Here is a 27050-nt window from a genome sequence, read left to right as displayed (position 1 = left end):
TGTGCTGTTGTGATTAACAGAAGCTGCGGTGAGCATGACGGACGGCACGTTTGCCTGGGAGAGAGAAACAGAACCAGTGCTGAAACAGTGAGTCTGGCCCGTCCACTCTCCATATCTCTACAGCGTCACACGATAAAACAGATGCTATATACGATGATGAGTACATTGTGATATGGGATTGCTCTGGTGTGTGTGTGTGTGTGTTATCGTCCAGCTCAGTTTAGTTTTGCAGGAGATTTTGTCCAATAAGTTTTTTGTCCAATAATTAGAAACTCTAATTCTTACATTACTAGACATTACTAATTCTTACACATTACTAGAGAGAAGGAATATGATCTCTTTTCAACAGGTCGGGTCTGCCCCAAAATCTTTTCCAATTGTCTATGAACCCTATTATATACTCAGACAGCCACTGAGTATAATCTCATCACACCTCTTTAACGTTAATTTCGGTGATCTCCGACTGGCCAAGTCCAACATAATTTGGGCCGACATGATGCTATGATTAGCTTTAGTCAGCAGTTTTTTTTTTTAATTATTATATTTATTGTACATTTTCAGACAAATAGACAATACAATCACAGGGCAGAACCAAAAACACAAACTTTAGTCAGCAGTGTGTGTGTTTGCATGAGTGTGTGTGTTTTATCTAGCGGTTCTTAATGAATGTGTGTGTGTGTGTTCAGTGTGTCTCTGGACATTCCCCCGGGTCGTCTGGTGGCAGTGGTGGGAGCTGTGGGATCGGGGAAGACTTCTCTGATATCGGCTCTGCTGGGAGAACTGCACTGCCTCAAGGGACAAATTAACATAAACGTAATCAAACGCATCTCATTAGGAAAGATTCCTGTATCTCCCCAGATAGCAAACTGACATTGAATCAACGTGGAAATATGACATCGAAACAACGTTGATCTGACATAGTTTTGCTCATCGAATTAACGTTGAACCAACGTCAGACGCGTCATTCTTTCAAAACTAACGGAAAATCAACTTAAAATCAACGTTGTTTCAACGTTATGAAAGCAAACCAATTTTCGATGTTCATTTAGCTTTGAAGAATGCCGCGTCTGACGTTGGTTCAACGTTAATTCGATGAGCAAAATCAACGTTGTTTCAATGTCATGAGAGACGTCGTTTCCACGTTGATTCAATGTCAGTTTGCTGTCTCTTCTCTGCCGGCTTGACGTTAGTTTTGTGTGTGTGTGTGTCAGGGGTCGGTGGCGTATGTCCCTCAGCAGGCCTGGATCCAGAACGCCTCGCTGAAGGATAACGTCCTCTTCGGCTCTGAGCTGGATGAAGAACGGTACCGGTCCGCGGTGGACGCCTGTGCTCTCGGACCCGACCTGGACCTGCTGCCCGGGAGAGATCAGACCGAGATCGGAGAGAAGGTGAAGAGCACTGCTTCCCAATCCAACCGTTAGTCCTTGAGTCTTCACTTATCAGGAAACTGAGACTAGCGAACATAAACCCATCATGCACCCGGTGCAATGTCACTTTCAGCTCAATGCAGCTTTCATTTCATTTCTAAAGCCCAAAACACACCCATTACTCATTAAGTGTACTTGGTGTGTTTCTGTCATGATTCTCTCAGAAAAAAAAGGTACAAAAGCTGTCACTGGAGATGTACCTTTTCAAAAGGTACACTTTTGTACCTTAATGGAACATTTTAGCACTTAAAATGAAATACAGTTACCAATAACACCAGTCCAATACTTTACACCGCTGGCTGTTGGTCCTGACAATACAACTGCAATAGTGCATATTCACTGTATTTAGACATTCTCTCGCCCAGGAAGAGTTCCCACATGTGTGGAACGGGAAACACTGATTTTAAAGGTTTGATGTTTGATGTGCCGCAGGGCATCAATCTGAGCGGCGGACAGAAACAGCGGGTGAGTTTGGCCCGGGCGGTGTACAGCTCCGCTGACGTGTTCTTTCTGGATGACCCGCTGTCTGCTGTCGACTCACATGTGGGGAAACATCTGTTTGAACGGGTGATCGGACCCAACGGACTGCTCAGAAATAAGGTAGGAGACCTAATGTCAAAGTCAAGACTCAGGCTGCCATAGTTTCTTGGACCAAAAATAGCAAATCCAAGGCTAAAAAGCTTACAAATTATAGGCTAATTTGTCTGGTTTTGTTGAGGCTAGAACTTTAGTTCTGAGAAACGTTCTTCCAGTAACATTGAAGGAGTAGTTCACTTCAGAATTAAAATGTCCTGATAATTTACTCTCGTCCTCCAAGATGTTCATGTTTTTCTTTCTTCAGTCAAAAAGAAATGTTTTTGAGTAAATGATGTTTTATATAGGATGCAGGATGTTTCTCCATATAGTGACTTCAACGAGGTCCAGATGTGAGTTTCAGTGCAACTTCAAAGTCTCGACACGATCCAGCCGAGGAAAGAGAGTCTGATCTAGACAAACCAGCGACATTTACAACAAAACACACATTTATATACTTTTAACCAAAAAGTATGAAAGAAAGACATGAACATCTTGGATGATGTGGGGGAGAGTAATGCTGCGTTCAAGTCCTCCTGGGGAGTTCGTACGTACGAGGTGGGAAGTCTTGTTTACGATGTGAGGTGCGTTCAAGTCAGTTTCGTCGGAGCAAAATGGCGTTGTACCTTCTTTTAATGAATTACACGAAAATACAGCAAGGTTTGTCAACTCTGCTGATAAAAAAAATGAAGAACAAAGAATGCGCATCACGTGTTTTTCTTTTATTAGCTTATGAAGCCAATGTAAACTCTATCATGATACTTTTTATATTAATAATTTATATTAATAATGATATCATATTTTGTGCAGAGAGCTTGCTTTATAAATGAAAAAGCCTTACAATGTCAATGAGTAAACATTGAAATTCAATTAAAATTTACCGTCAACAGGCGTTGAATGAACGTTTCTCACTGACACGCCCCCAACTTGTACAGATCCGGGCTTAAAGAAAATCCCGAGCTCCCCACTGGTATTTACGACGTTGAGGTGGCGTTCAAGTGCGTTCAACTCGTAATTACGATCTATACGAGATGACTTGAACGCAGCATTAATTGTCAGGAAATTGTAATTCTGAAGAGAACTGCTCCTTTAATAGAATGTTGAAAGTGATCTGGTCTCAAAACATTAGCACAAGACGTTATTTATAAATCATTAATGGAATGTTTTATTTCAGGAACACTGTAACATTTTATAATGTAGTACTTGTTTTTAGAACTTTCAGAGAACATTTAAAAAGTAACATTCTTAAAATGTTTAAAGAACGATGAACGGAATGTTCCCCTCGCGCTCATTTAGCCAATCAAAAACGTTGGATGTTCTATATTATGAAACATGTGAACTCTGGATTGCTGTTCAGTTTTTCCCCTTCTCTTCTCGGTCCTTGTAGACTCGTATCCTGGTGACACACGGGATTAGCTTCTTGCCGTTTGTAGATGAGATCGTGGTGTTGGTGAATGGGGTCGTGTCCGAGGTGGGCTCATACGACGCTCTTCGAGCCAGTAAAGGCGCTTTCAATGAATTCATGGAAACTTACGGCAAAGAGGAAAACAAAGCGAATGGCAATAAAGGTTTGTCTACCATCAAACATTTGCATTTTCTGCTGAGCTTCAGATATTGTCCTTAATTCTAAAATAACCATCTGAACACTGTCTACATGATTGATGCTTTATTTATTTCTTGGTGCGAGTGGTCTTTCCTCAGTAACACTTTATTTCGATGGTCCACTTCTACTAGCTAAGTAACTTTGCAACTACAAGTCAACTTCAGAGTTAGTAGACTTGTAGTTGCAAAGTTACTCACAGTTAGTAGACCATTGAAGTAACCCTTTCCTCATGCTATCTGATTGTGAATGCCCCAAATCTGTCAAACAGAGTGCAACAGATACATTTACCTCACATTACATTTTGTTACAAACTGCTCAGAGACTTGTGTTGAAGATCCAAAAGCAGCTTTATTGGGACAGTCTAGAATCCTAATCAATATAACGAGCAAATGGTCAAGCAGCACAAATGAGGAACAGGGCAGAAAACACAAACACAAAAAAAAAAAAAAAAAAAAAAAAAAACAAGACAGGAAATCAGGAAAACGCTAAGAAATACAGTGCAACAACAAACAAGACTTCGCAAAGAATGACTAAAAACACAGGGCTTTAGGCAAGAGTAAACGGGATAATAACACACAGGTTATTGATGAGTTATTGATGATTGACAAGAACTTGATGAGTCCAGGCAAAGGATTATGGGAAATGCAGTCCATGATGTGATTAAGCAGGTGGAAGGAGCGCCCTCTGGTGGAGATCATGGGCACTCCATCACAGTGTCCCTCTTCCCACTCATCATGAACTGCAGTTCCCATAATCCTTTGTCTGCACTCATCCTCTGATCAATGTTTCTGTGTTCATTGCGGATTCCTTGTTTTCTGTTGTGCTGCACTTCCCGGTTCTACTTTGTTTTGTGTCTTGTTTATTGGACTGTTTGTATGGATTTTGACCCTTGCCTGGCAGACTACGGATTACCCTATAATAAAACTGCGCTTCGATCTACCTTTTGTGTGTGCGCCGTGACACACTCCAGCTGGTGGTTGTGACAATTTAACTGATTTAGTTTTAATTTTTATTTAGGCTATATTTTATAACATTATAAATGTCTTTACTGCCACTTTTGATCAATTCAATGCATCCTTGCTGAATAAAAGTGTTCATTTTGAAAGGTTGTGTGTGTGTTTATAGATTTGGGATGTATGAACAATAAACGATCTCTAAAGCATTACTTAGAAACAAATGCAGTATGTTTTTGCAATATCATGTGCACAAGTCGTCATGCTCATAAACGATGTGATTGTGTGGTCCGACAGCAGCAGCTCGGGGGTCCGACTTTGAAGACATCGACACCCTGCCGGAGGGTTTGGAGCCTCAGGCCGACGTCTCTCCGGAGGACATCGTCTCAAACACACTGAAGAGAGAAAACAGCCTCCGTCACTCTCAACGGAACGGAAGGTAAACTAAACACACTATCGGACAACAAAAGATTTTACTCCAGACATGCACTATTTAAGTGTATTTTCAAGTATAATGCACTCTTTAGTCATCATGATCTTCACAAATGCAACAACAGACTTCATTGGAAGAGTGCAGTTTTGTGCTCACCAAGATTTATATTGATGTTTTTTGTCTTTAGTGTGAGAGTAAGGAAGAGCAGCTCTCTTCGAAGTAAAAAAGACTCGGACGATAAGAAAGGACAGCGACTGATTGAGAAAGAGACGATGGAGACCGGAAGGGTACATAATAAGCTATTTTGATTCTCCACGTTTTGTCATCTATTTTTCCCCTTAGTAATTGAGTAAATTATGTTTGGATCCATGTGCAGGTGAAGTTCTCCGTGTATCTTCAGTATCTGAGGGCGATGGGATGGTGTTACGTCACCTGGAGTTTCCTCATCTACTTCATCCAGAATGTGGCCATCATTGGTCAAAATCTGTGGCTCAGTGACTGGACTAATGATGCCGAAAAGTATTTCAACGAAACCTACCCAAATCATATTAGAGACACGAGAATAGGTGTCTTTGGAGCCCTGGGAATTGCTCAAGGTATGAGCAGAAAGAGGTTTAATAAATACTTTTTATAATAAAAACATGATATTTGTGTGATTAGAAAAAGAAGCTAGTTCATTATTTTGGCTGTACTAGAATAGGTTAACATGCTTTTGTGGAAAAAGCACATTATTTTACACAAAGTACAGTATTATTGCAGCACCTCTTCCCAGTCTGTCTGAAACGAGCTGATTTCTACAAAGCCCCGCCTTCTGAAATGCAGAGAGTGCTCTGATTGGCCAGCTGAACTAGTGCGTTGTGATTGGCCTGAATTAGTGATCTCTGGTTCTCTGTTTGATAGAATAAATCCCTTTGTGCAAGACTTTGCGACTCTACGACCATGAACCACAATAGTCATATCCATGTGATCAGCCTCCAAGCACACATCCACAGTTTGATCCAAATCAGATAAAGAACTTACAAAATCTGTTTACATTTTGACAATGTTTGATGTATCAAACATCAGGTCGCAATTAGCATCTCCAGTGTGTTTGAGAATCACGTGGAGACCCATGAACGAAAAAAATCACATTAAATCCAAAATGGCTGACTTTCTGTTGCTCGGAGCCAATGATTGTAATTTAATAAGTTGTCAGGCTCGATGAGAACAAGTGTGTTGTCTGAGTTTGATGGCTCTGTACACAACTAACCTCAGCACCTTTGTCATGGTGGTGCTAGAGATCCCCCCTCCCCCACCCCTCCATATACTTGCTAGTCATGATGATCTACGTATTAAATTATCAAAAGCATAATAATACAATTGTGGGTCATAGCCATGGTGTAGAACATAAGTGAAGGCCAGTCATATTGGCATCATTATCAAAGCGATTCTTGGTTTAGACCATATAGAGTGAGCTGTTGTTGGAAAATAGGAGTTTTAGCTCTTAGGGATGACATGGACAGTGGAAGAAGTATAAGAGTTATTATGACTTAGTGACGTTGTCTTTCTCTGGCAGGAATTCTGGTGTTTTTAGGCACTATACTCCTAGCTGATGGATCCATCTGTGCATCCAGGACTCTACACACAAATCTGCTGTCTAATATTCTGAAAGTACCCATGGTGTTCTTTGATACCACGCCTTCAGGACGAATAGTCAATCGTTTCGCTAAGGTATATACAGGCCCACTTTTAACACTCAACACAATTTTGGTGATGTTTGCTGTAAAGCCAAAACAAAGATCTACAAATTGCATTGAGTTTTATAATTAGTTGGTCTGTTCGAAGGCCAGAGACATATAGACACACACACACATAAAAAAACGAGTGCATAAAAAATCAAACTAATCCATTGGAAACATTCTCCGCCCCAACAAAATCTTACTGAAAGCTCATTTCTTTGAGAGATCAACCTCAAATTTGGAACACAGCTTATTTAGATGTTCTCACACTTTTAGAGTTGGAAAATATGTATTTCTTGTCGAATTTAATAGTTATTTTGTGCATTTTTCATGACAACAAACTTACTTTACTTCAGCAATAATCTGCCAAGTTTCATCTTTAATTAAGACCAAACTGCTCCAAAGCATCCAAGATTTAGCACAGTTTAAGTTGGAAATGACATTTTCTACGCTCAAAAAGTATTTTACAGATTCATATAAACATAGCAATCTGATTTGAGTGTAAACGCATCCCAAGACTATGAAAATGACGAAATCGAATAAAAAATTCCCCCTATGCCTGTTCTGAAATATTGGCTTATACTTAGGATATCTTCACCGTGGACGAGATGATCCCGATGTCCTTCAGATCCTGGATTCTCTGTCTTCTCGGGGTTCTCGGGACCTTGTTTGTCATCTGTCTGGCTACACCAATCTTCACTGCAGTCGTTGTACCAATGGCTGTTATCTACTACTTTGTGCAGGTATACTCCACAAGCTGTACTCTGTGGACTCTGGGATTTAAAAAAGTAAAATGATTTAAAAAATTGTCTAAACCTGCGTCCTGTATTTCAGAGGTTCTACGTTGCTACATCGAGGCAACTCCGACGACTGGACTCTGTGTCTCGATCTCCCATTTACTCCCACTTTGGAGAAACGGTCTCAGGCCTCTCTGTGATACGGGCGTATGGGCATCAGCAGCGCTTCCTGAAGCAAAACGAGGACACCATTGATCAGAATCTCAAAAGTGTCTATCCTTGGATTGTATCTAATAGGTCAGAATTGGCAGTATATACCGAGCTTTTCTGAAGGGTGTTTGCTCCTTCAGCTTCTAATGTTGCCGGTTGGGTTGCAGGTGGTTGGCCATGCGGTTGGAGTCTCTGGGGAATCTGGTGGTGTTTTTCTCAGCGTTGTTTGCTGTAATCTCTCGAGACTCTTTGAATAGTGGATTGGTTGGACTGTCCATCTCATACGCCTTAAATGTAATTTGTTTTCTTTGATTTTGAGGTAATTATGAGTTAAATGACCTTGCCATTAAGTAACATTGCTTCTTATTAGGTGACGCAAACTTTGAACTGGCTTGTGAGAATGACATCAGAATTGGAGACCAACATCGTCGCTGTGGAAAGAGTGAGCGAATACACAGAGATCAAAAATGAGGTAGAGAATTAAATCATTTCAATCTTTCAAACATTATGAACTATAGACGATTTAAAAAACACATTCTTATAGTGTTACATTATAACAGTCAAACCCTGTAATTGGTTGACAAAAGGTTGACTGGATGATGTCTTTGCTCAAATAGTATGATTACATTTCCCATGACAAGCAGTAATGTAAGAATATTTATGTGATTAGTTAATTATTATATGAAAAGTCACTTCAAAGAGCATTAGAAAATGAGTACATCATACTTCATAAATACCCGTGTAAGCGAATATTTGCACAGACATTCTTCACTAGTTTTACCATTTATGAACAGATCCAGTGATTTTGAAAACTTTACATGGAATTGGAGAGGTGTTTTTCTTAATTCAGTTAATTTAGGTTGAGAATATCTGTGTCCCCAGGCTCCGTGGGTCACTAGTAATCGTCCTCCTGACGACTGGCCCTCCGGCGGGAAGATTCGCTTTGAAAACTACAAAGTTCGATACCGGCCGGAATTGGAGCTCATTCTCCATGGAATCACGTGTGACATTGAATCCACAGAAAAGGTGAGGAGACGCATCAGATTCTTAATTTTTAAATCGAAAATGCCAATGTGGAGTGATAAATGGTTTAATTAATACACTGATCATTATTATACAAGACTTAAAAGGCTCTAGTTTTGTATCTACCCTGGTTGTGTTTGAGACAGTTGGGTTTTTGGGTGAAATGATGACTCAAATAGCTGAAGTGAAGCATTCTGGAAAAAGCAATGATGGCGAACGAACGATGCGGAAGAACACAAATCTGAACATACAGCACATAAAACAATGTTATCATGTATGGAACAGAAACAACGTAACCTCGGCGTCTGCTTTCAGGCTTTCCTGCTTGGCTCTCTCCAGCGCTGGAAAGCTTTTCTAATATTGTAATGTCTCTCAGTCAACACTTTCTACAGTCTTTCCTTAGATCTCCTCTTCCTCACTCTCTCTCCTCCCCCATCATGAGTGGACACGCCCCCTACTTCTGATTGGTTCACTATCTCCTCCCCCATCATGAGGGACATGTCCCCTACTGCTGATTGGTTCACTATCTCTTCCCCAATCATGAGGGACACGCCCCCTACTGCTGATTGGTTCACTATCTCCTCCCCCATCATGAGGGACACGCCCCCTACTGCTGATTGGTTCACTATCTCCTCCCCCATCATGAGGGACACGCCCCCTACTGCTGATTGGTTCACTATCTCCTCCCCCATCATGAGGGACACGCCCCCTACTGCTGATTGGTTCACTATCTCCTCCCCCATCATGAGGGACACGCCCCCTACTGCTGATTGGTTCACTATCTCCTCCCCCATCATGAGTGAAATCACCCCCTTCTTCTGATTGGTTCACTATCTCCTCCCCCATCATGAGGGACATGCCCCCTACTGCTGATTGGTTCACTATCTCCTCCCCCATCATGAGGGACACGCCCCCTACTGCTGATTGGTTCACTATCTCCTCCCCCATCATGAGTGGAGTCACCCCCTACTTCTGATTGGTTCACTATCTCCTCCCCCATCATGAGGGACACGCCCCCTACTTCTGATTGGTTCACTATCTCCTCCCCCATCATGAGGGACACGCCCCCTACTGCTGATTGGTTCACTATCTCCTCCCCCATCATGAGGGACACGCCCCCTACTGCTGATTGCTTCACTATCTCCTCCCCCATCATGAGTGGACACACCCCCTACTGCTGATTGCTTCACTATCTCCTCCCCCATCATGAGTAGACACGCCCCCTACTGCTGACCTACTGTCAACATTGTTATTGCAGATGAAATATAACACGGTTTAACATGGAATATATATATTTTTATTAAGTTAAACTTTGATTAATCACTCAACCCTCTATCCAAACCTCACACGCCCTACTGCTGATTGGTTCACTCTCTCTCTCTCTCTCCCAGTTTTTGAAAACAGTCTCCATGTAAACAACTAAAACGAAGACGATGATGTCATGTACAGCGTATTAGTGTTCAGTCTATAGTGTTTCATGGCCATCTGCAGGACTGGCAGCAGAATACAGTCTACAGTGTTTTTAGTCGTTTTCGCGGGTCCGAGTGAATGGGGATCGTTTTGACGATGGTGTCGTCTATACGGGAAACACTTCTCCATTTTAAGCGTATCGTTATCATGTAAACGTACCCGGAGTTTCAGAAAAGGTCAAACAAATCCAACTGCAGTGAACAGTTGCACATTACTCAGTTAAAAGTCACCCAAAAATGTCACTTCTGTCGTCATTTACACGCCCTCGAGTTGTTCCAAACCTGTACGAGTTTCTTTCTTCTGTTGAACACAAATAAAGATATTTTAAAGAATGTTGGTAACCATATATTTTTTCCTGTTTCCCTTCTTTTCCCAGATTGGCATTGTTGGTCGAACTGGTGCAGGCAAATCCAGTCTGACCAACTGTTTGTTTCGCATCATTGAAGCCAGTGAAGGTCGAATCATCATCGACGGCATCGACATCTCCACCCTGGGGCTTCATGATCTCAGGAGTAGACTTACCATCATTCCACAGGTATGTTGAAAAGTACTTTACTAACATTACAAAAATATCTGCATTGCTGTTGTTCATAAATCGTATCTTGGCTTAAATTTGCAAAATCATTGTGGAATCTAGTACCTACGTTTACATGCACACCTTTGGTTTCAGTCGGAATTACTGAATCATTTAAATCAAACTGATTGGTGAATTTTAAACGTAAATGTTGACATGAACGCTAAAAAAAAGCATTTGGGACAAACAAACAAATACATTTATTGGAAAACAGCATCTGAGATTGTCCCGCAATGCTAACAAACGAATGCTTTATTCTAGGACCCAGTTCTGTTCTCTGGAACTCTGCGGATGAACCTGGACCCGTTCCTGAAGTTCAGCGATGAGGAAATATGGAGCGTTCTGGAGTTGGCTCATCTGAAAGATTATGTGCGGGGATTGCCGGCAGGACTTCAGCACGAGGTCTCGGAGGGGGGAGAGAACTTAAGGTTCGTGAGCTGGATTAACATGTTCATATGCATCGAACACGTGCTTTGAATGTACATACAGTCATTCAAATGAGTGCATCTTGAGGTAATTCAAAAATGTGGTGATTCATAGTAATACTGATACTTTTCAGTTTGTTTAGATTATAGAAGTCGTAGCACGAGTCAGCTACAGCTCATCCTAGTGTGTCTTCTTTGGTCAGGCCTTTTGAAGTAGAAGTAGCTCATCCTATTATAGATTGTATTATACTACTGTACTACTACCACTGTAGGCTTGAGTTTCTTCCGGGAACGAACACGTCACAATTTTCCTCATTATAATAATTCATACGCAGAATAAAGGAGCGGGACCTGGTTGCTTTTCAGAAGGAGGGGCTTCATAGAGACAGGAAGTAAACAGAGCGTTACTGACAGACTGGGAAGAGAGGAGCCGCAACAATGAAGAATCAACATTCAAGCAGGAAAACCTGTTAAGTCTAGTTTCTGATCTTGCCATGTTTATGTATTTCCACTAGTCTTGGTCAGAGACAGCTGCTGTGTTTAGCCCGAGCCTTGCTCAGGAAATCCCGTATACTCATCCTGGATGAAGCCACCGCAGCCGTGGATCTGGAGACGGACGATCTCATCCAGAGCACCATCCGCAGGGAGTTTTCCCACTGTACTGTGCTCACCATCGCACACCGGCTCAACACCATTCTGGACAGTTCACGGTGAGTCCATTTTATTTATAGAGTCATTCATTCATTAAGAGATTTGTTCAAAAACACAGATTCATCCAGTAAGGAAGCAAGTGAAGTTGTATTGAGTGAGTTATTGAATGATTCATTCAAGAGATTTGTTCAAAAACACAGATTCATCCAGTAAGGAAGCAAGTGAATACTTGAGTGAGTCATTGAATGATTCATTCAAGCGATTTGTTAAAAACACAGATTCATCCAGTAATGAAGCAAGTGAAGACTTATTAAATGAGTCATTAAATAATTAATTCAAGCGATTCGTTCAAAAACACAGATTCATCCAGTAATGAAGCAAGTGAAGACTTATTAAATGAGTCATTGAATAATTAATTCAAGAAATTCGTTCAGAAACAGATTCATCCAGTAATGAAGCAAATAAAGACTTGAGTGGTCATTGAATAATTCATTCAAGAGATTTGTTCAAAAACACTGATTCATCCAGTAATGAAGGAAGTGAAGACATATTGAGTGAGTCATTGAATAATTAATTCAAGAGATTAATTCAAAAACACTGATTCATCCAGTAATGAAGCAAAGAAAGACATTGAGTGAGTCATTGAATAATTCATTCAAGAGATTTGTTCGAAAAAACACAGATTCTTTCAGTAATGAAGGAAGTGAAGATTTATTGAGTCAGTCATTGAATAATTCAGTCAAGAGATTCGTTCTAAAACACAGATTCATCCAGTAATGAAGCAAGTGAAGACTTATTGAGTCAGTCATTGAATGATTAGTTCAAGAGATTCGTTCAAAAACACTGATTCATTCAGTAATGTCACTGCATGCCCGTTGTACGTGGCACCCGAGCCGATGGCAGAGGCATCTGTCACCACAGCACTGTGTCGAGGGAGAGTCGAGACATGAAAGTACGCGTCCTTCAGGTCGATCGCTGCAAGCCAGTCCCAGGACGGATGCATTCGATTTTTGCTCCCAAATGTTTATAAATGTCACTGGTAGTCACTGTATGAAGAATATTTGGGCGTAATATGTCACAGTTTGATTTATTTTGCTCTCCTCACTTACATAAATGAAGTATAGTGTCCTGATCACACACTAGTAAAACAAATATAAAAATAAAATCTGGTGTCTGAATAATTTTTGGTTTGACTGTATCTGATATAAATGGATTATATCTATATATTTTAAATACATTAAATGCATGTGAAATCTAAACTAAAGACGCACAATCTCCTCTGGTGTGTGTTTAGGGTGATGGTCCTGGACTCTGGGAAGATCGTGGAGTTTGATTCGCCCAGTACTCTGCTCCACAAACAGGGACACTTCTACTCGATGGCGAAGGATGCTGGGATCTGAACGCGTCTCTTCAGACCTCTGAATGTGAAAGATTTTTAGCACTGTTTGTTTGTTATCCTGTTGTTGTTTTTTGCTAATGTGTTGTTTGACATGGGTTTATGCTGTGCCAATAAAGTTTATTAAATTTTGCATTTTGTGTATGCCTGTATATTTATATAAAGCCCATGTCAGTTTTGCTGTTTTCAAATAAAAAGAGAGAACATGAATCAGATTAGGATCTTTGTATATAAATCATTTTAAGGGTTCTCATCATGGGATCATTTTATGTATTTAGTTTGAATTCATTTTTATGTTATGAATGCTACAATTTTTTTTAAATAAATAAAAAAGGTTTTTAACATAAAATGTTCTTCAAAATTGAGTCAAGAATTAGAACCACATTTACCACTTATTCCCATAGTGTTTGTGTAACAGTGGAGTGATTGAGGATTTCTTTCTACATCACACACACACACACACACACACACACACACACACACACACACACACACAGGCGTAATGGTTTTTATACTGTAGCCTACTAACTGTATATTCTATCCCCATTTACACTGTTTTCCTCATGGGGACTGCTGGCTGGACCCCACAATAGGTGATTTCAGTTTTTACTATGTGGGGACATTAGATCCACACAATGTAATATAAACATGAACACACACAAACACACAATTCAATTCAGAATGCTTTATTGGCATGACAAAAAAAAATCATTTTGTATTGCCAAAGCATCAAATCAACATACAAGTAAGGGTTAATGCCCGACGAGGTGTCCATTGTCAGGTTTTAATGGACGACGGCGAGGCGTAAACCGGCCGACGCGCAGCGGAGGACGGTTGCCTCCGCCGAAGTCCATTAAAACCTGACAATGGACACCTCGGAGGGCATTAACCCGCTTATACCATGGTCACTTGCCAAATAAAACATTAGTTTATATTTTAATTAGGCTAAATCTAGTTTTTACAAATAATAACTTGACTGACTGTTTATCTAGCAACCGGAGATATTTATAGTCCGCTTAGCTCGTATCCCTTCAGGTTCACAAATGCATTTTTTTTTTTCATGAAACACAAAGGTAGGCATAGTTTTTTTTATTACACATAAAACAATTAATCAAACAACAATAAAAAACAATTAGCTCTGAGCTCCAGCGATTTGCGCTTAACGTTATAGAGGGCAATAAATTAATCAGATCAAAGAGAGGGTCATTTGCCTCAGGCTCCTTAGGCTTGAAACGCTGTAACGTTCAGCCTTCTCCTGCCTTGGTTGTCTGGACAGCTGCGTAAAACTCCCGCAGGGTCTCATTCAGGGGTGCGTTTCCCGAAAGCATCGTTATCCAATATGGTCGCAAGTTACGTCGTTACCAATAGAGTTCAATGGAGCAGCGCAGCAGCGGTGTAATTTCCTCCGTTTTATTTACATTTTTTCTTTCTTCAGCAGCATACCAGTCGTCAAAGTTGCCATATTCTCCATAAATGTTAAAAGAAATAGCACGAAGTCGCTCATTGTTGTATTAGGCTATAATATCTAACGTTAGATCATGTGATTGCCTGTTGCTATGGTTACTCACAGCCGTTGTAGGCAGCGCATTTATTTATTAATTTCGAATGGTAAACAGGCAGTTTCACCAGAACTACTTTACAAGGTGTCCTCTATCACTTTTTAACGGACACCCTGCAGCCAATCAGAATCGAGTATTCACCCAGACCATGGTATAAAATGATTTAGAACATGTAGTACACAAAAATAATAATACTGATATCATAAACAATAATTATAAAATAAACAAAGATTAATTAATAAAATATAAAGGATTTAGAAATCATCTATATTAAAAACAAACAATATTGAACATTATACATGTGCGTAGGTTGACTGCTGCGAGTGAGAGTGTGTTTATTGGGTGTTTGCTGGTTTCTGGTCGTCCCTTAGGGTGTGACAGGATGCTACAAATTTTGCAGCTAAATTTGAGCATTTGGCTTCTTCGCCAAGAATGAAATTGGGTTGGGTTACAGGTGTTAAATTGGGGAAATATGTTATTAATTTTGGGGTAATAATGGTCTCTGATGTGTTTATATTTTGTGCATTCTGTGAGGAAGTGCAGCTCGGTCTCCGTCACTCCCAGGGTGCAGTGCGGGCAGAGTCTGTCCTCACGGGAGAGAGCCTCTCTTTATTGGCATGACAAAAAATACATTTTGTATTGCCAAAGCGTCAAAACAACATAGAAAATGATTTGGAACATTTAGTACACCAAATATTAAAACTGATATCATAAAACAATAATAATAAACTCTCTCTCTCTCTCTCTCTCTCTCTCTCTCTCCCCCTTTTTTCCTACAAGGAGAAGCGCGTGATTCTCCCTTCTGTACAGCAGGGGGCGCTAACTCCTCTGAGGAGGAAGCGGTCAACACAACCTGAAGAAGAAGAAGAAGAGAGCGAGCAGTGAGTTACCGATATGTTACGTGACTAGTTTTGTAATAATAAATAATCATAAGAAGACGCGTTTATCGGAGCTCGAGATCATGGTGCTCCCAGTCCTCAGGCTTGCCGTGTCGTGTCGCTGTCAAACTGCGTGGAGGAACTGGCAGCAGATACAAGTAAGACACATGGATATATTTATTATGACAGCAGCGAATTACATATCATCATGATGATGACCTCGATGCTCTGAATGGAGATCCAGCTCAATTTAACTTAACTACTGTACACATTTCAGAAATGTCCCTCGGTATGCACATATCAGACATTGCTCGATTATTTTAGAAAATTAGTAACATTATGTAGAAGTATACAAAATGACCCGAAGTACTAAAATTCTTTAAAATAAAGTAATATGAAGATGAATTCTGTATATATATATATAAACTTAAGACTACAATGGAGGCGTTTCAGGAGTTCAAAATAACTCCCACTGGAGGGACACTGAAACACTGACACTGACATAGAGCAGTTTTGAGTAAATAAAATCAAATAACTTTAAAATAACACATTTTAAAGTTGACACTATGTCAGTGTTTCAGTGTCCCTCCAGTGGGAGTTATTTTGAACTCTTGAAACGCCTCCATTGTAGTCTTGAGTTTTTCCGGGAATGAACACGTCACAATATTCCTCATTATAATAATAAATAGCGCAATAAAGGGGCGGGGCCTGGTTGAATTAGTTAATGTGTTAAACTGGTGGTTGCCAGTTTAACACACGCAAAGCGCTTGACCAATCACAGCACACTGCTCCAGCTGACCAATCAGAGCACAGTGTGCCTTTCTGTAGGAGGGGCTTCATAGAGACAGTGGTTGCCAGTTTAACACACACAAAGCGCTTGACCAATCACAGCACACTGCTCCAGCTGACCAATCAGAGCACAGTGTGCCTTTCTGTAGGAGGGGCTTCATAGAGACAGGAAGTAAACAGAGCGTTACTGACAGACTGGGAAGAGAGGAGCCGCAACAATGGAGAATATGAGGAGAATAATCAACATTCAAGCAGGAAAACCTGTTCTAGTAGAGCCTGAAACACTATAAAGGGGAATAAAACATCTTTTTTAAAGATGTCTAAGTTTCCTTAAGCATGACGATTGGATACTTTTATGCACCACCGTATGTCAGTCATTCATTGAAATGTATGCTTATTGTCGATAGCGAACCCCTTTGAGGCAATGGCTGGTGAAGAGAAGACAGACCACCGTGACCACAGAGAGTGTGTCGGTCAGAAGCGCGGCGCTCCCCAACGCGGCGTCGGATCGTGTGATTGGCCGCTGGCTGCTGGGATGCAGTGGACTGGTTTTGGGCGCTGTGGTTCTGGGAGGCGTTACCAGGTAAAAACACAGAACTAACAATTATTACTTTATCTCATCCCAAACATTCTTTATAAACTCAAACAGTGATTGTATTAAGTCGTTTATTATTTAGTTGATTACAGGCTCAGATATTCTCATGGTGAAGTTCTTTGTCGTTCTTTGAAAGGTATTTGAAACACCTTTGCAGCGATAAACTGTTAGCGAACACCCTGACTCCACCCACATTTCAGTACTGAACACCCTGACTCCGCCCACATTCCAGTAGTGAACACCCTGACTCCGCCCACATTTCAGTACTGAACACCCTGACTCCGCCCACATTCCAGTAGTGAACACCCTGACTCCGCCCACATTTCAATAGCGAACGAACACACTGACTCCGCCCACATTTCAGTACTGAACACCCTGACTCCGCCCACATTCCAGTAGTGAACACCCTGACCCTGCCCACATTTCAATAGCGAACGAACACACTGACTCCGCCCACATTCCAGTAGTGAACACCCTGACTCGCCCACATTCCAGTAGTGAACACCCTGACTCGCCCACATTCCAGTAGTGAACACCCTGACTCGCCCACATTCCAGTAGTGAACACCCTGACTCCGCCCACATTCCAGTAGTGAACACCATGACCCTGCCCACATTTCAATAGTGAACGAACACACTGACTCCGCCCACATTCCAATAGTGAACACCCTGACTCGCCCACAGTTTTTATTAGGTCACAGTTTAGTTTATTCTGCTCTCCTCACTTATATAAATGAACTATAGTGTCCTGATCACACTAGTAAAGATTAGATTTAAAAAATTAAATCTGGTGTCTGAATAATTTTTGGTTTGACTGTATATAATTGCCTGAGTTTGGGCTTATGAGATCGGAATCTCTTTCATATTTTCATGAGCAAGAGATCGATTATTACGTGTCGACAGACAGAATATTGAAAAGGATCATCTATAGCAGAAGATCGTGGTTCAATGTGACTGTCATGGCTGATAACAGGTTAACATGCGTGTGTGTGTGTGTGTGTGTGTGTGTGTGAAACATGTTTCTGCTCGCTCAGGTTGACGGAGTCTGGTCTGTCGATGGTTGACTGGCATCTGGTGAAAGAGATGAAGCCGCCACAGACTCCAGCCGAGTGGGAAAACGAGTTCTCCAAGTACCAACAGTTCCCAGAGTTCAAGATGTGAGTATATTTCTCTCTCACTAGAGGAACACTCACACTGGTGCTGTACTGGGATCAGGCTTACAGGAGGAGTTCACTTCAGAACGATGATTCACTCTCCCCCTCGTCCTCCAAGATGATCACGTCTCTCTTCCTTCAGTGGGATAGAAATTATGGTTTTTGAGGAACAGGATGTTTCTCCAATGGGGTCCAACGGGTCAAAGGTCCAGATGTAGGGCCCTATAATTTCCGTGATCACGGAATCGCGGAATTGGCCAATTAACACGGAATCTAGTATTAACGTGGAATTTCGTGGCATTTTACATATTTGGAATGAAATTGTTTTTTTGTGTGTGAGAAGAGCGTATGCAGAGAGACGGGGAAGCAAATCTGTGCGACACAACCCCTCCCGTCATCTCAGCTCATGAGCATCAAAACAATAGCCGTGTTTCCACTGAAAGCACGGCGAGGCGGCTCTCCACGGCTCTGCTTTCGTCGGCGAAAAAGTTAAGAAACTCGTCGCACACACACACACACAAGTCCCCTCCGTGCACGTCTGTCTATGAGGTGCCGGACCGAGTGTGTGTGTCCGAGTCGAGAGCCGAGACGAGACAGCACGCTCAACAGTGCTGACAGTTACTAATGTCACATACTATTTAGGATGGATAGTATGCACATTACGGCACAGCTAGAGTTTGACTTTTATTTTAACTTATATAAACTAATATAATTTATTTTTACAGGACAGTTTAAAGCTCATAAGCATATTTTGTTGTTACTTGAAGACCTTAGAGTGCAGTGTTCTGTTGCATCATGCAGTATTTGTCATTTTAGAAGTAAATGCCTATTTTATTTGTGTACATTTAATCATTAACATTAAAAGCACACTCTTTTTACAACAAAAATAACGGTAAAGGGTAAAAAAAACTGAATTCCCAAAAATTAAAACGGAAAAAACGGAATTTGTGAAAAAATAAAACGGAATTTGGGAAAAAATTAAACGGATTTTATAGGGCCCTACAGATGTGAGTTTCAGTGCAGCTTCAAAGTCTCGACACGATCCAGCCGAGGAATAAGAGTCTGATCTAGACAAACCAGCGGCATTTACAACAAAATACACATTTATATACTTAAAACCACAAATGCTCATCTTGCACTAGCTCTGCGATGCATAATCAGGGTGAAAGGTCAAGCGGGACATAGGCAAAAGAACCGACCCAGTGTTTACAAAGCAACATGCAAAGACAACATCAAACACCCTTTACAACAAAAAAAAGGTAAAACAACAATGTCACACGATTAAGGTTCGGATCACATCTAGTGCAAGACGAGCATTTAAAAGTATATAAACTATAATAATAGTTTGAGAGTAAATTATCAGTAATTTAAATTCTGAAGTGAACTGAAGTGTGTTTGATAACGTGCAGATTGCCTTCACACATCGCTGCCTGTTTTCAACAGCATGAACCACGACATGACCCTGACGGAGTTTAAGTTCATCTTCTACATGGAGTGGGGTCACCGCATGTGGGGCCGGCTGGTGGGGTTGGCGTACATTCTCCCCGCGGCGTATTTCTGGAGGAGAGGCTTCTTCAGCCGCTCCATGAAGCCGCGAGTTCTGGGTCTTTGTGGCTTTGTCGTCTTCCAGGTAACCAGTCATGCTATGAAATATCAATGCAAGCTCGATTACGCCACAGAATTACAAATACAAAGGTGCAGATTGTGACGTTTGGTTTTATAATTCTGAGTTAAAGGAGTAGTTCACTTTTAAAAAACCTTTGCTGATAATTTACTCGCCCCCATGTCATCCAAGATGTCCATGTCTTTCTTTCTTCAGTCGAAAAGAAATGAAGGTTTTTGATGAAAACATTCCAGGATTTTTCTCCATATAATGGACTTCAATGGGAACCAAACGGTCCGAGGTCCAAAAGACAGTTAATAACAGTTTCAGTGCAGCTTCAAATGTCTGTAAACGACACCAGACGATGAATAAGGGTCTTATCATGCGAAACGATCACTTATTTCAAAACTTATTCCAAAAATGTAACTTTTATAAGGACAAATGCTAGCCTTGCTCTATTCTGTGATGAAACTAAACGACACATCACTTCATTTGTGCCTAGGAGCATTCAACTACTTAACAAATCATCTATGGGCACATAGATTTATTTTGAATGTGCATTATTGAATATATATCTATTTATTGATTCCTTTAAGCTGCGGAATATTTTAGAGGTTTTTTTAAAAGGGTATTACTGAATATATATATTTATTTATTGATTTCTTAAGTTGTCAAATTGATATATTCCATGTCACTTTTGCCTTTATTCTTTTTTTATTTATCTTTATTCTATGTTTTTTGTGGTTATGTTTATTGTGGTTCCCATGAGTGTAAAACAAATTCCCCCTTGGGGCAATAAAGGTTTCATTCATATTCTGTAAGGCGCGTTTGTAACGTCTCGTAATACGTAATTACGTTCAAAAGGTCACGAACGACGTAGCCGGAAGTACAGAGTCAGTGTTTACAAGTTGAACGCATAGGTTGAACGTGCAAACTAACTCAAACGCCGTTTACAAAAAAAGGAATTAAAAGGTAAAACAACGATGTCGGACGATTTTGATTCTGTACTTCCGGCTACGTCGCCCGTGACCTTTTGAACGTAATTACGTATTACGTGACGTTACAAACGCGCCTCACAGAATAGAGCAAGGCTAGCATTTGTCCTTAGAAAAGTTACATTTTTGGAATAAGTTTTGAAATAAGCGATCGTTTCGCATGATAAGACCCTTATTCATCGTCTGGTGTCGTTTAAAGCCCTTTGAACAGTTTGCACTGAAACTGTCTTTTGGACCTTGAACTGTTTGGACCCCATTGAAGTCCATTATATGGAGAAAAATCCTGGAATGTTTTCATCAAAAACCTTAATTTCTTTTCGACTGAGGAAAGAAAGACATGGACATCTTGGATGACATGGGGGCGAGTAAATTATCAGCAAAAGTTTTTTCAAAAGAGAACTACTCCTTTAAGATTTTTAAAATGTATTATATGCACACGTTATATGTATGATGCTGTAGCAGTTCCCTGTGTCAGTCAGTTGAGATTGTGCTGAGTGACCGGGTCTCATGTTCAGGGTCTCCTGGGCTGGTTTATGGTGAAGAGCGGGCTTGAGGAGAAGCCGGAGTCGTTCGATGTCCCCCGGGTCAGTCAGTACCGGCTGGCGGCTCACCTGGGCTCGGCTCTGCTGCTGTACTGCGCCAGTCTCTGGACCGGCCTCACTCTCATGCTGCCCCACAACAGGGTAAAGATGAGCCTCCACATGCTGGTTCTGCTGGTCTGACGCTCAGGGTTTGAGATTAACACTTGCCTAATGTGACGGTTGGCGGCTTTCGCGGTCAAATCACGAGCCAGTTTGGTGGGATACTTATTATGTGTACTCACTTTGCTGAACAGAAGTTTTAGTAAGACAAATCTGCACAGAAAGAACAAACACTGAGTGATATATTAAAAACTGCGTATTACACAGATCTGCTCATATCTGGATTATTTGAACACACACACACACACACACACGTCACTACACGACTAATAACGTCTCGCTTGTTCATTTGCATTAAAGCTATAGAAAAGATTAAAAAGCATTTGCTTAACAGAAAAGACACTGCTATTTCCCAGCATCCTCCATGTTCTCTGTCCTGTATTGATCTGTGCACATAAAACACGTTTGTGCTGATGAGGAGGAAAGAGGAAGAGGAGATGCTGGATGAGGATTGTGTTTGAGTAAGAAATAATAGTATGAAAGCCAAATTAAATTTGATCATAAATACACTAAATGTGGTGTAGTTAATCTAGTTTATTAATTTTATTTTTTTGCCAGTAGAAGTTCTGAATGGTCGTAAACTTGCCAAATGATTATTGTATATAAAAGCTGTGACAGAGTGGTTTCTTCCTCCTTGTTTTGGGCTAATGTAAGTTCTGAAAAAAATTCAGTAGCCAAATTGGATGGTGAGTGAAAAAGTTCATTTCAAACCCTGCTGACGGTGTTACATAAACATGTTACCACTCTTACTCTGCTCTTACTCTGCTCATACTCTGCTCATACTCTGCTCTTACTCTGCTCTTCCTCAGCTCTGACTCTGCACTTACTCTGCTCATACTCTGCTCTTCCTCAGCTCTTCCTCAGCTCTTACTCAGCTCTTACTCTGCTCTTACTCTGCTCTTACTCTGCTCTTCCTCAGCTCTTACTCAGCTCTTACTCTGCTCTTACTCTGCTCTTACTCTGCTCTGACTCTGCTCTTACTCTGCTCTTACTCAGCTCTTACTCAGCTCTTACTCTGCTCATACTCTGCTCTTACTCTGCTCTTCCTCAGCTCTGACTCTGCTCTTCCTCAGCTCTTACTCTGCTCATACTCTGCTCTTACTCTGCACTTACTCAGCTCTTACTCAGCTCTTACTCTGCTCATACTCTGCTCTTACTCTGCTCTTCCTCAGCTCTGACTCTGCTCTTCCTCAGCTCTTACTCTGCTCATACTCTGCTCTTACTCTGCACTTACTCAGCTCTTACTCTGCTCATACTCTGCTCTTACTCTGCTCTTCCTCAGCTCTGACTCTGCTCTTCCTCAGCTCTTACTCAGCTCTTACTCTGCTCATACTCTGCTCTTACTCTGCTCTTCCTCAGCTCTGACTCTGCTCTTCCTCAGCTCTTACTCTGCTCTGACTCTGCTCTTACTCTGCTCTTACTCAGCTCTTACTCAGCTCTTACTCTGCTCATACTCTGCTCTTACTCTGCTCTTCCTCAGCTCTGACTCTGCTCTTCCTCAGCTCTTCCTCAGCTCTTACTCTGCTCTTACTCTGCACTTACTCTGCTCATACTCTGCTCTTACTCTGCTCTTCCTCAGCTCTTACTCAGCTCTTACTCAGCACTTACTCTGCTCATACTCTGCTCTTACTCTGCTCATACTCTGCTCTTACTCTGCTCTTCCTCAGCTCTGACTCTGCACTTACTCTGCTCATACTCTGCTCTTCCTCAGCTCTTCCTCAGCTCTTACTCAGCTCTTACTCTGCTCTTACTCTGCTCTTACTCTGCTCTTCCTCAGCACTTACTCTGCTCTTACTCTGCTCATACTCTGCTCTTACTCTGCTCTGACTCTGCTCTTCCTCAGCTCTTACTCTGCTCATACTCTGCTCTTACTCTGCTCTTCCTCAGCTCTGACTCTGCTCTGACTCTGCTCTTACTCTGCTCTTCCTCAGCTCTTACTCTGCTCTTACTCTGCTCTTACTCTGCTCATACTCTGCTCTTACTCTGCTCTTCCTCAGCTCTTACTCTGCTCATACTCTGCTCTTACTCTGCTCTTCCTCAGCTCTTACTCTGCTCATCCTCAGCTCTGACTCTGCTCTTACTCTGATCTTACTCTGCTCATACTCTGCTCTTCCTCAGCTCTTCCTCAGCTCTTCCTCACCTCTTTCTCAGCTCTTACTCAGCTCTTACTCTGCTCTTGTTCGCTGCAGATTCCTGACAGCCGGCAGATGCTTCATCTGAGGAGGTTTGCTAAGGCTACAGGCGGTCTGGTGTTCCTCACGGCTCTCTCAGGTACCAGCAAATGCATCACCTGACTTGTATGTTGCAGTGTTTATTATAAAGGATTAATTTCTGAATATATTTTTTTAAATCATGTTGCAGCTTGGCACTCGACAGCTCGACAACACTTTTAACGATCCAATGAATTATAGATTGACAAAATCAAGTTTATTTCTGCTTTTGAGACGCCGTTTCACTGTAACATCAGAGAAGACGGACATCATTTTTGTATCATGACGACCTTAAAGTCCCTCAGTTGTCAATCACTGTATACCTTAAGATCTTTAATCACCAAAATTACACTTTTAAAAGTTTTTTCCTTTAATTTCTTTCATGCCTAAAATATCTTGAATGTAACTCGACACCCTCACCTCATTTAGTATGCATGGTTCTGTTAATATGCAAATGAGCCCCACCTCCACTCACTTACTCACTCACTCACTCACTCACTCAGAGATCCACTGTTTGACGATCACACGTTGATCTGATTGGTTACAAGGTCGTTTGTGACGTCAGAAACACCAGTGATTTCAAACCGTGACTGTGATACAGATGATAATCAAAATCAAACAGATATTTTAGTATTTGGCAGAGTATCGAAGGCACAAGCTTAAAAAAAGGCTCCGCCCCCTTTCCAGAAGTGGGCGGAGCCTTTACAGCTTGTGCTTCCGATATGCAGCAGCTCATTTGCATATATATTTATGTATATGTACTTGAATTTATTCCAATGTTTGATTAGTGCAGGAGTTGGTTAGTTAAAGCCCCTCCCACATGTTAACCAGCTGTTTTGACGTTTACTGAGGAAACACACTAAATACTATAGTTTTATCTTATGTACACCTATTTAATCTTTAATATTTTTAAATATTTGGTATTCGTATTGTTCAGTAAAGCACTGTTTACATGGAGGAAATTTGAGGAAAAGCGACTTGCATCTTTCCTTTAAGCAGTGACGTCAGGAGGAGCAGTTTACTCTGATGTAAAGGTGTAACTCTTGATGCTGAGTGTGTGTAACGCTAGTAATGCTGAGTGTGTGTATCTCACAGGGGCTTTTGTCGCTGGACTGGACGCAGGTTTGGTTTATAACTCGTTCCCGAAGATGGGCGAGTGCTGGATCCCTGACGATCTGCTGGCCTTCTCCCCCACCATCAAGAACATGTTCGAGAATCCCACAACTGTGCAGTTCGACCACCGCATTCTGGTACTGTGTGTGTGAGAGTGAGTGTGTGTGTGTTGAAGTGCATGTGATTTAGCTGATGTGTGTGTATGTGTGCAGGCCATCGGCTCGCTGACGGCCATCACAGGACTCTACCTGTTATCCAGACGCACACATTTACCGCGCAGAGCAAAGATCGCCATCGGCTGTCTCACCGCCATGGCCTACACACAGGTAAATAAGCCACTCACTCACTCACTCACTCACTCACACACTCACTTACACACTCACTCACTCACTCACTCACTCACTCACTCACTCACTTACACACTCACTCACACACTCACTCACTTACACACTTACTCACTCACTCAGTCAGTCACTCACTCACTTACACACTTACTCACTCACACACTCACTCACTTACACACTCACTTACACACTCACTCACACACACACTTACTTACTCATTCACTCAGTCACTCACTCACTCACACACTCACTCACTCACTCACTTACTCACTCGCTTATTCACTCACTCACTCACTCACACACTCACTTACACACTCACTCACTCACTCAGTCAGTCAGTCACTCACTCACTTACACACTTACTCACTCACACACACACTCACTCACTTACACACTCACTCACACACTCACTCACACACTTACTTACTCATTCACTCAGTCACTCACTCACACACTCACTCACACACTTACTCACTCACTCACTCACTTACTCACTCACTCACACACTCACTCACTCACTCACTCACTCACTCACTTACACACTCACTCACTCACTCACACACTCACTTACTCACTCACACACTTACTCACTCACTCACTCACTCACTCACTTACTCACTCACTCACTCACTCACTCACACACTCACTTACACACTCACTCACTTGCACACTCACACACACATTCAATTTTGATTTCAAAACACTCTCCTGCGTCCACACTAGCGTTTTCCAAAATATTGCATAATATTCCAAAATAGACTAATTTTATTTAGCAAAATATCTCCTGACTCACTGATCCACCATGATCCTGACACACACTCACCATGATATGTTTGGTCTGAAACTGCTCGTGTTTCACCGCAGGACAGCAGGTGTGTGTGGATATTCTGTCATCTGTGCAGGACTCTGATATGAAGAGTGTGTGAAGTTACATATTTTAGCAACAGATTGAAAGTGAACGGCACATAACAGGCACAATACCGGTATAAACATGAATATCTGTTTCAATACGCGTCACATGACTAAACTTACGTCGTCGTTTTTAAATGCCTCCGTTTTGACAGTCCATATGCAACGCGTAAAAGGCATTTCAGATGTATCCACTTTGGAGAGTGTTTTCATTATTAAAGCGGCGTCTAGGTGTGGATCTGATGTGTGTGTGTGTGTTCCTCAGGTGGCTCTGGGCATTAGCACTCTCCTGCTGTACGTCCCCACTCCACTCGCCGCGACACACCAGTCCGGGTCCGTGGCGCTGCTCAGCTTCGCCATCTGGGTCCTGGCCGAGCTGCGCAAGGCTGTCAAGTAGAGTCGGATCACACTTCCTGCTGTCAGAACATATTTATTATTGAAGTGTGCTTTAGGCTGCCGTGGCCTCTCGATTCTTTTCTTTTGTATGGGTTTATATGAAGTGCTTATAAACCAAACACAAGGTGTAAGTGTGCAATTCATAACTGTTTCAATTTCTTTTAAAATAATTGTACATGTTTTGTTTATATAAAAAAAGAGATTGTACTGTATGACTGCTTTTTTTCAACTAAAATAAAACGATCATCTGTTTTCTTCAGTGCTTTTATGAGGACATTCATCTCACATGGAGTGATTGTAATATCTATTATAAAACACAAGAACTCTACTTTTGGTTTGTTGTAATGACTTGCATTACATTTATGGTAATTTAAATGAAATGTCAATTATCATAATAATAATAATAAACTAAGTGATTACTCACGCAAGTTGTTACTCTAAAACTGATCTGTCATTTTGGGTCATTAGGGTTTCAAATTTAGCATGAAATCAAAATGGATAAATCTTTTTTTTAATGTAATATATTGCAGGGTTTATTATAAATGATTTGTCTGTGTTTGTAAATTGATGTTCCTGGTAATCTTGAATCTTCCTCTTGTAGAATCTCTTCTC

At 41.3% G+C, this 27050-nt stretch overlaps 2 protein-coding genes across 3 annotated transcripts in view; both read left to right on the top strand.

Moving 5' to 3' along the window:
• Positions 1–13326, top strand: part of abcc2 (ATP binding cassette subfamily C member 2) — a 35396-nt gene extending 22070 nt beyond the window's left edge. Inside the window, exons 15-32 of one of the 2 annotated variants that reach the window (XM_039690440.2) lie at positions 21–87; positions 687–813; positions 1212–1388; positions 1860–2027; positions 3388–3568; positions 4857–4995; positions 5177–5276; positions 5366–5585; positions 6545–6699; positions 7295–7450; positions 7542–7741; positions 7822–7948; positions 8025–8126; positions 8537–8680; positions 10524–10682; positions 10983–11149; positions 11662–11856; positions 13092–13326. In XM_039690440.2, coding sequence (XP_039546374.2) covers positions 21–87; positions 687–813; positions 1212–1388; positions 1860–2027; positions 3388–3568; positions 4857–4995; positions 5177–5276; positions 5366–5585; positions 6545–6699; positions 7295–7450; positions 7542–7741; positions 7822–7948; positions 8025–8126; positions 8537–8680; positions 10524–10682; positions 10983–11149; positions 11662–11856; positions 13092–13197 — 2690 coding nt within the window. In that variant the 3' untranslated portion in view covers positions 13198–13326. Of the gene's footprint in view, positions 1–20; positions 88–686; positions 814–1211; positions 1389–1859; positions 2028–3387; positions 3569–4853; positions 4996–5176; positions 5277–5365; positions 5586–6544; positions 6700–7294; positions 7451–7541; positions 7742–7821; positions 7949–8024; positions 8127–8536; positions 8681–10523; positions 10683–10982; positions 11150–11661; positions 11857–13091 lie in introns of both variants that reach the window. The other variant, XM_039690439.2, reaches the window with a different exon arrangement.
• Positions 13327–15575: 2249 nt separating this feature from the next.
• cox15 (cytochrome c oxidase assembly factor COX15) lies at positions 15576–26690 on the top strand. Its single transcript, XM_039690641.2, has 9 exons — positions 15576–15788; positions 16827–17002; positions 18048–18170; positions 19611–19797; positions 21281–21448; positions 23656–23737; positions 24772–24926; positions 25002–25115; positions 26308–26690. The coding sequence occupies exons 1-9, from the start codon at positions 15714–15716 to the stop codon at positions 26437–26439; spliced, it is 1212 nt and encodes a 403-aa protein (XP_039546575.2). The 5' UTR covers positions 15576–15713; the 3' UTR covers positions 26440–26690.
• The last annotated feature ends 360 nt before the right edge of the window (positions 26691–27050 follow it).

This window comes from Pimephales promelas, chromosome 11 (assembly GCF_988280905.1).
Source record: "Pimephales promelas chromosome 11, fPimPro1.hap1.1, whole genome shotgun sequence".
Classification (NCBI taxonomy): Eukaryota; Metazoa; Chordata; class Actinopteri; order Cypriniformes; family Leuciscidae; genus Pimephales; species Pimephales promelas.
The sequence above is the reverse complement of the archived record's forward strand: the minus strand, read 5'-3'. Positions and strand labels throughout refer to the sequence as shown.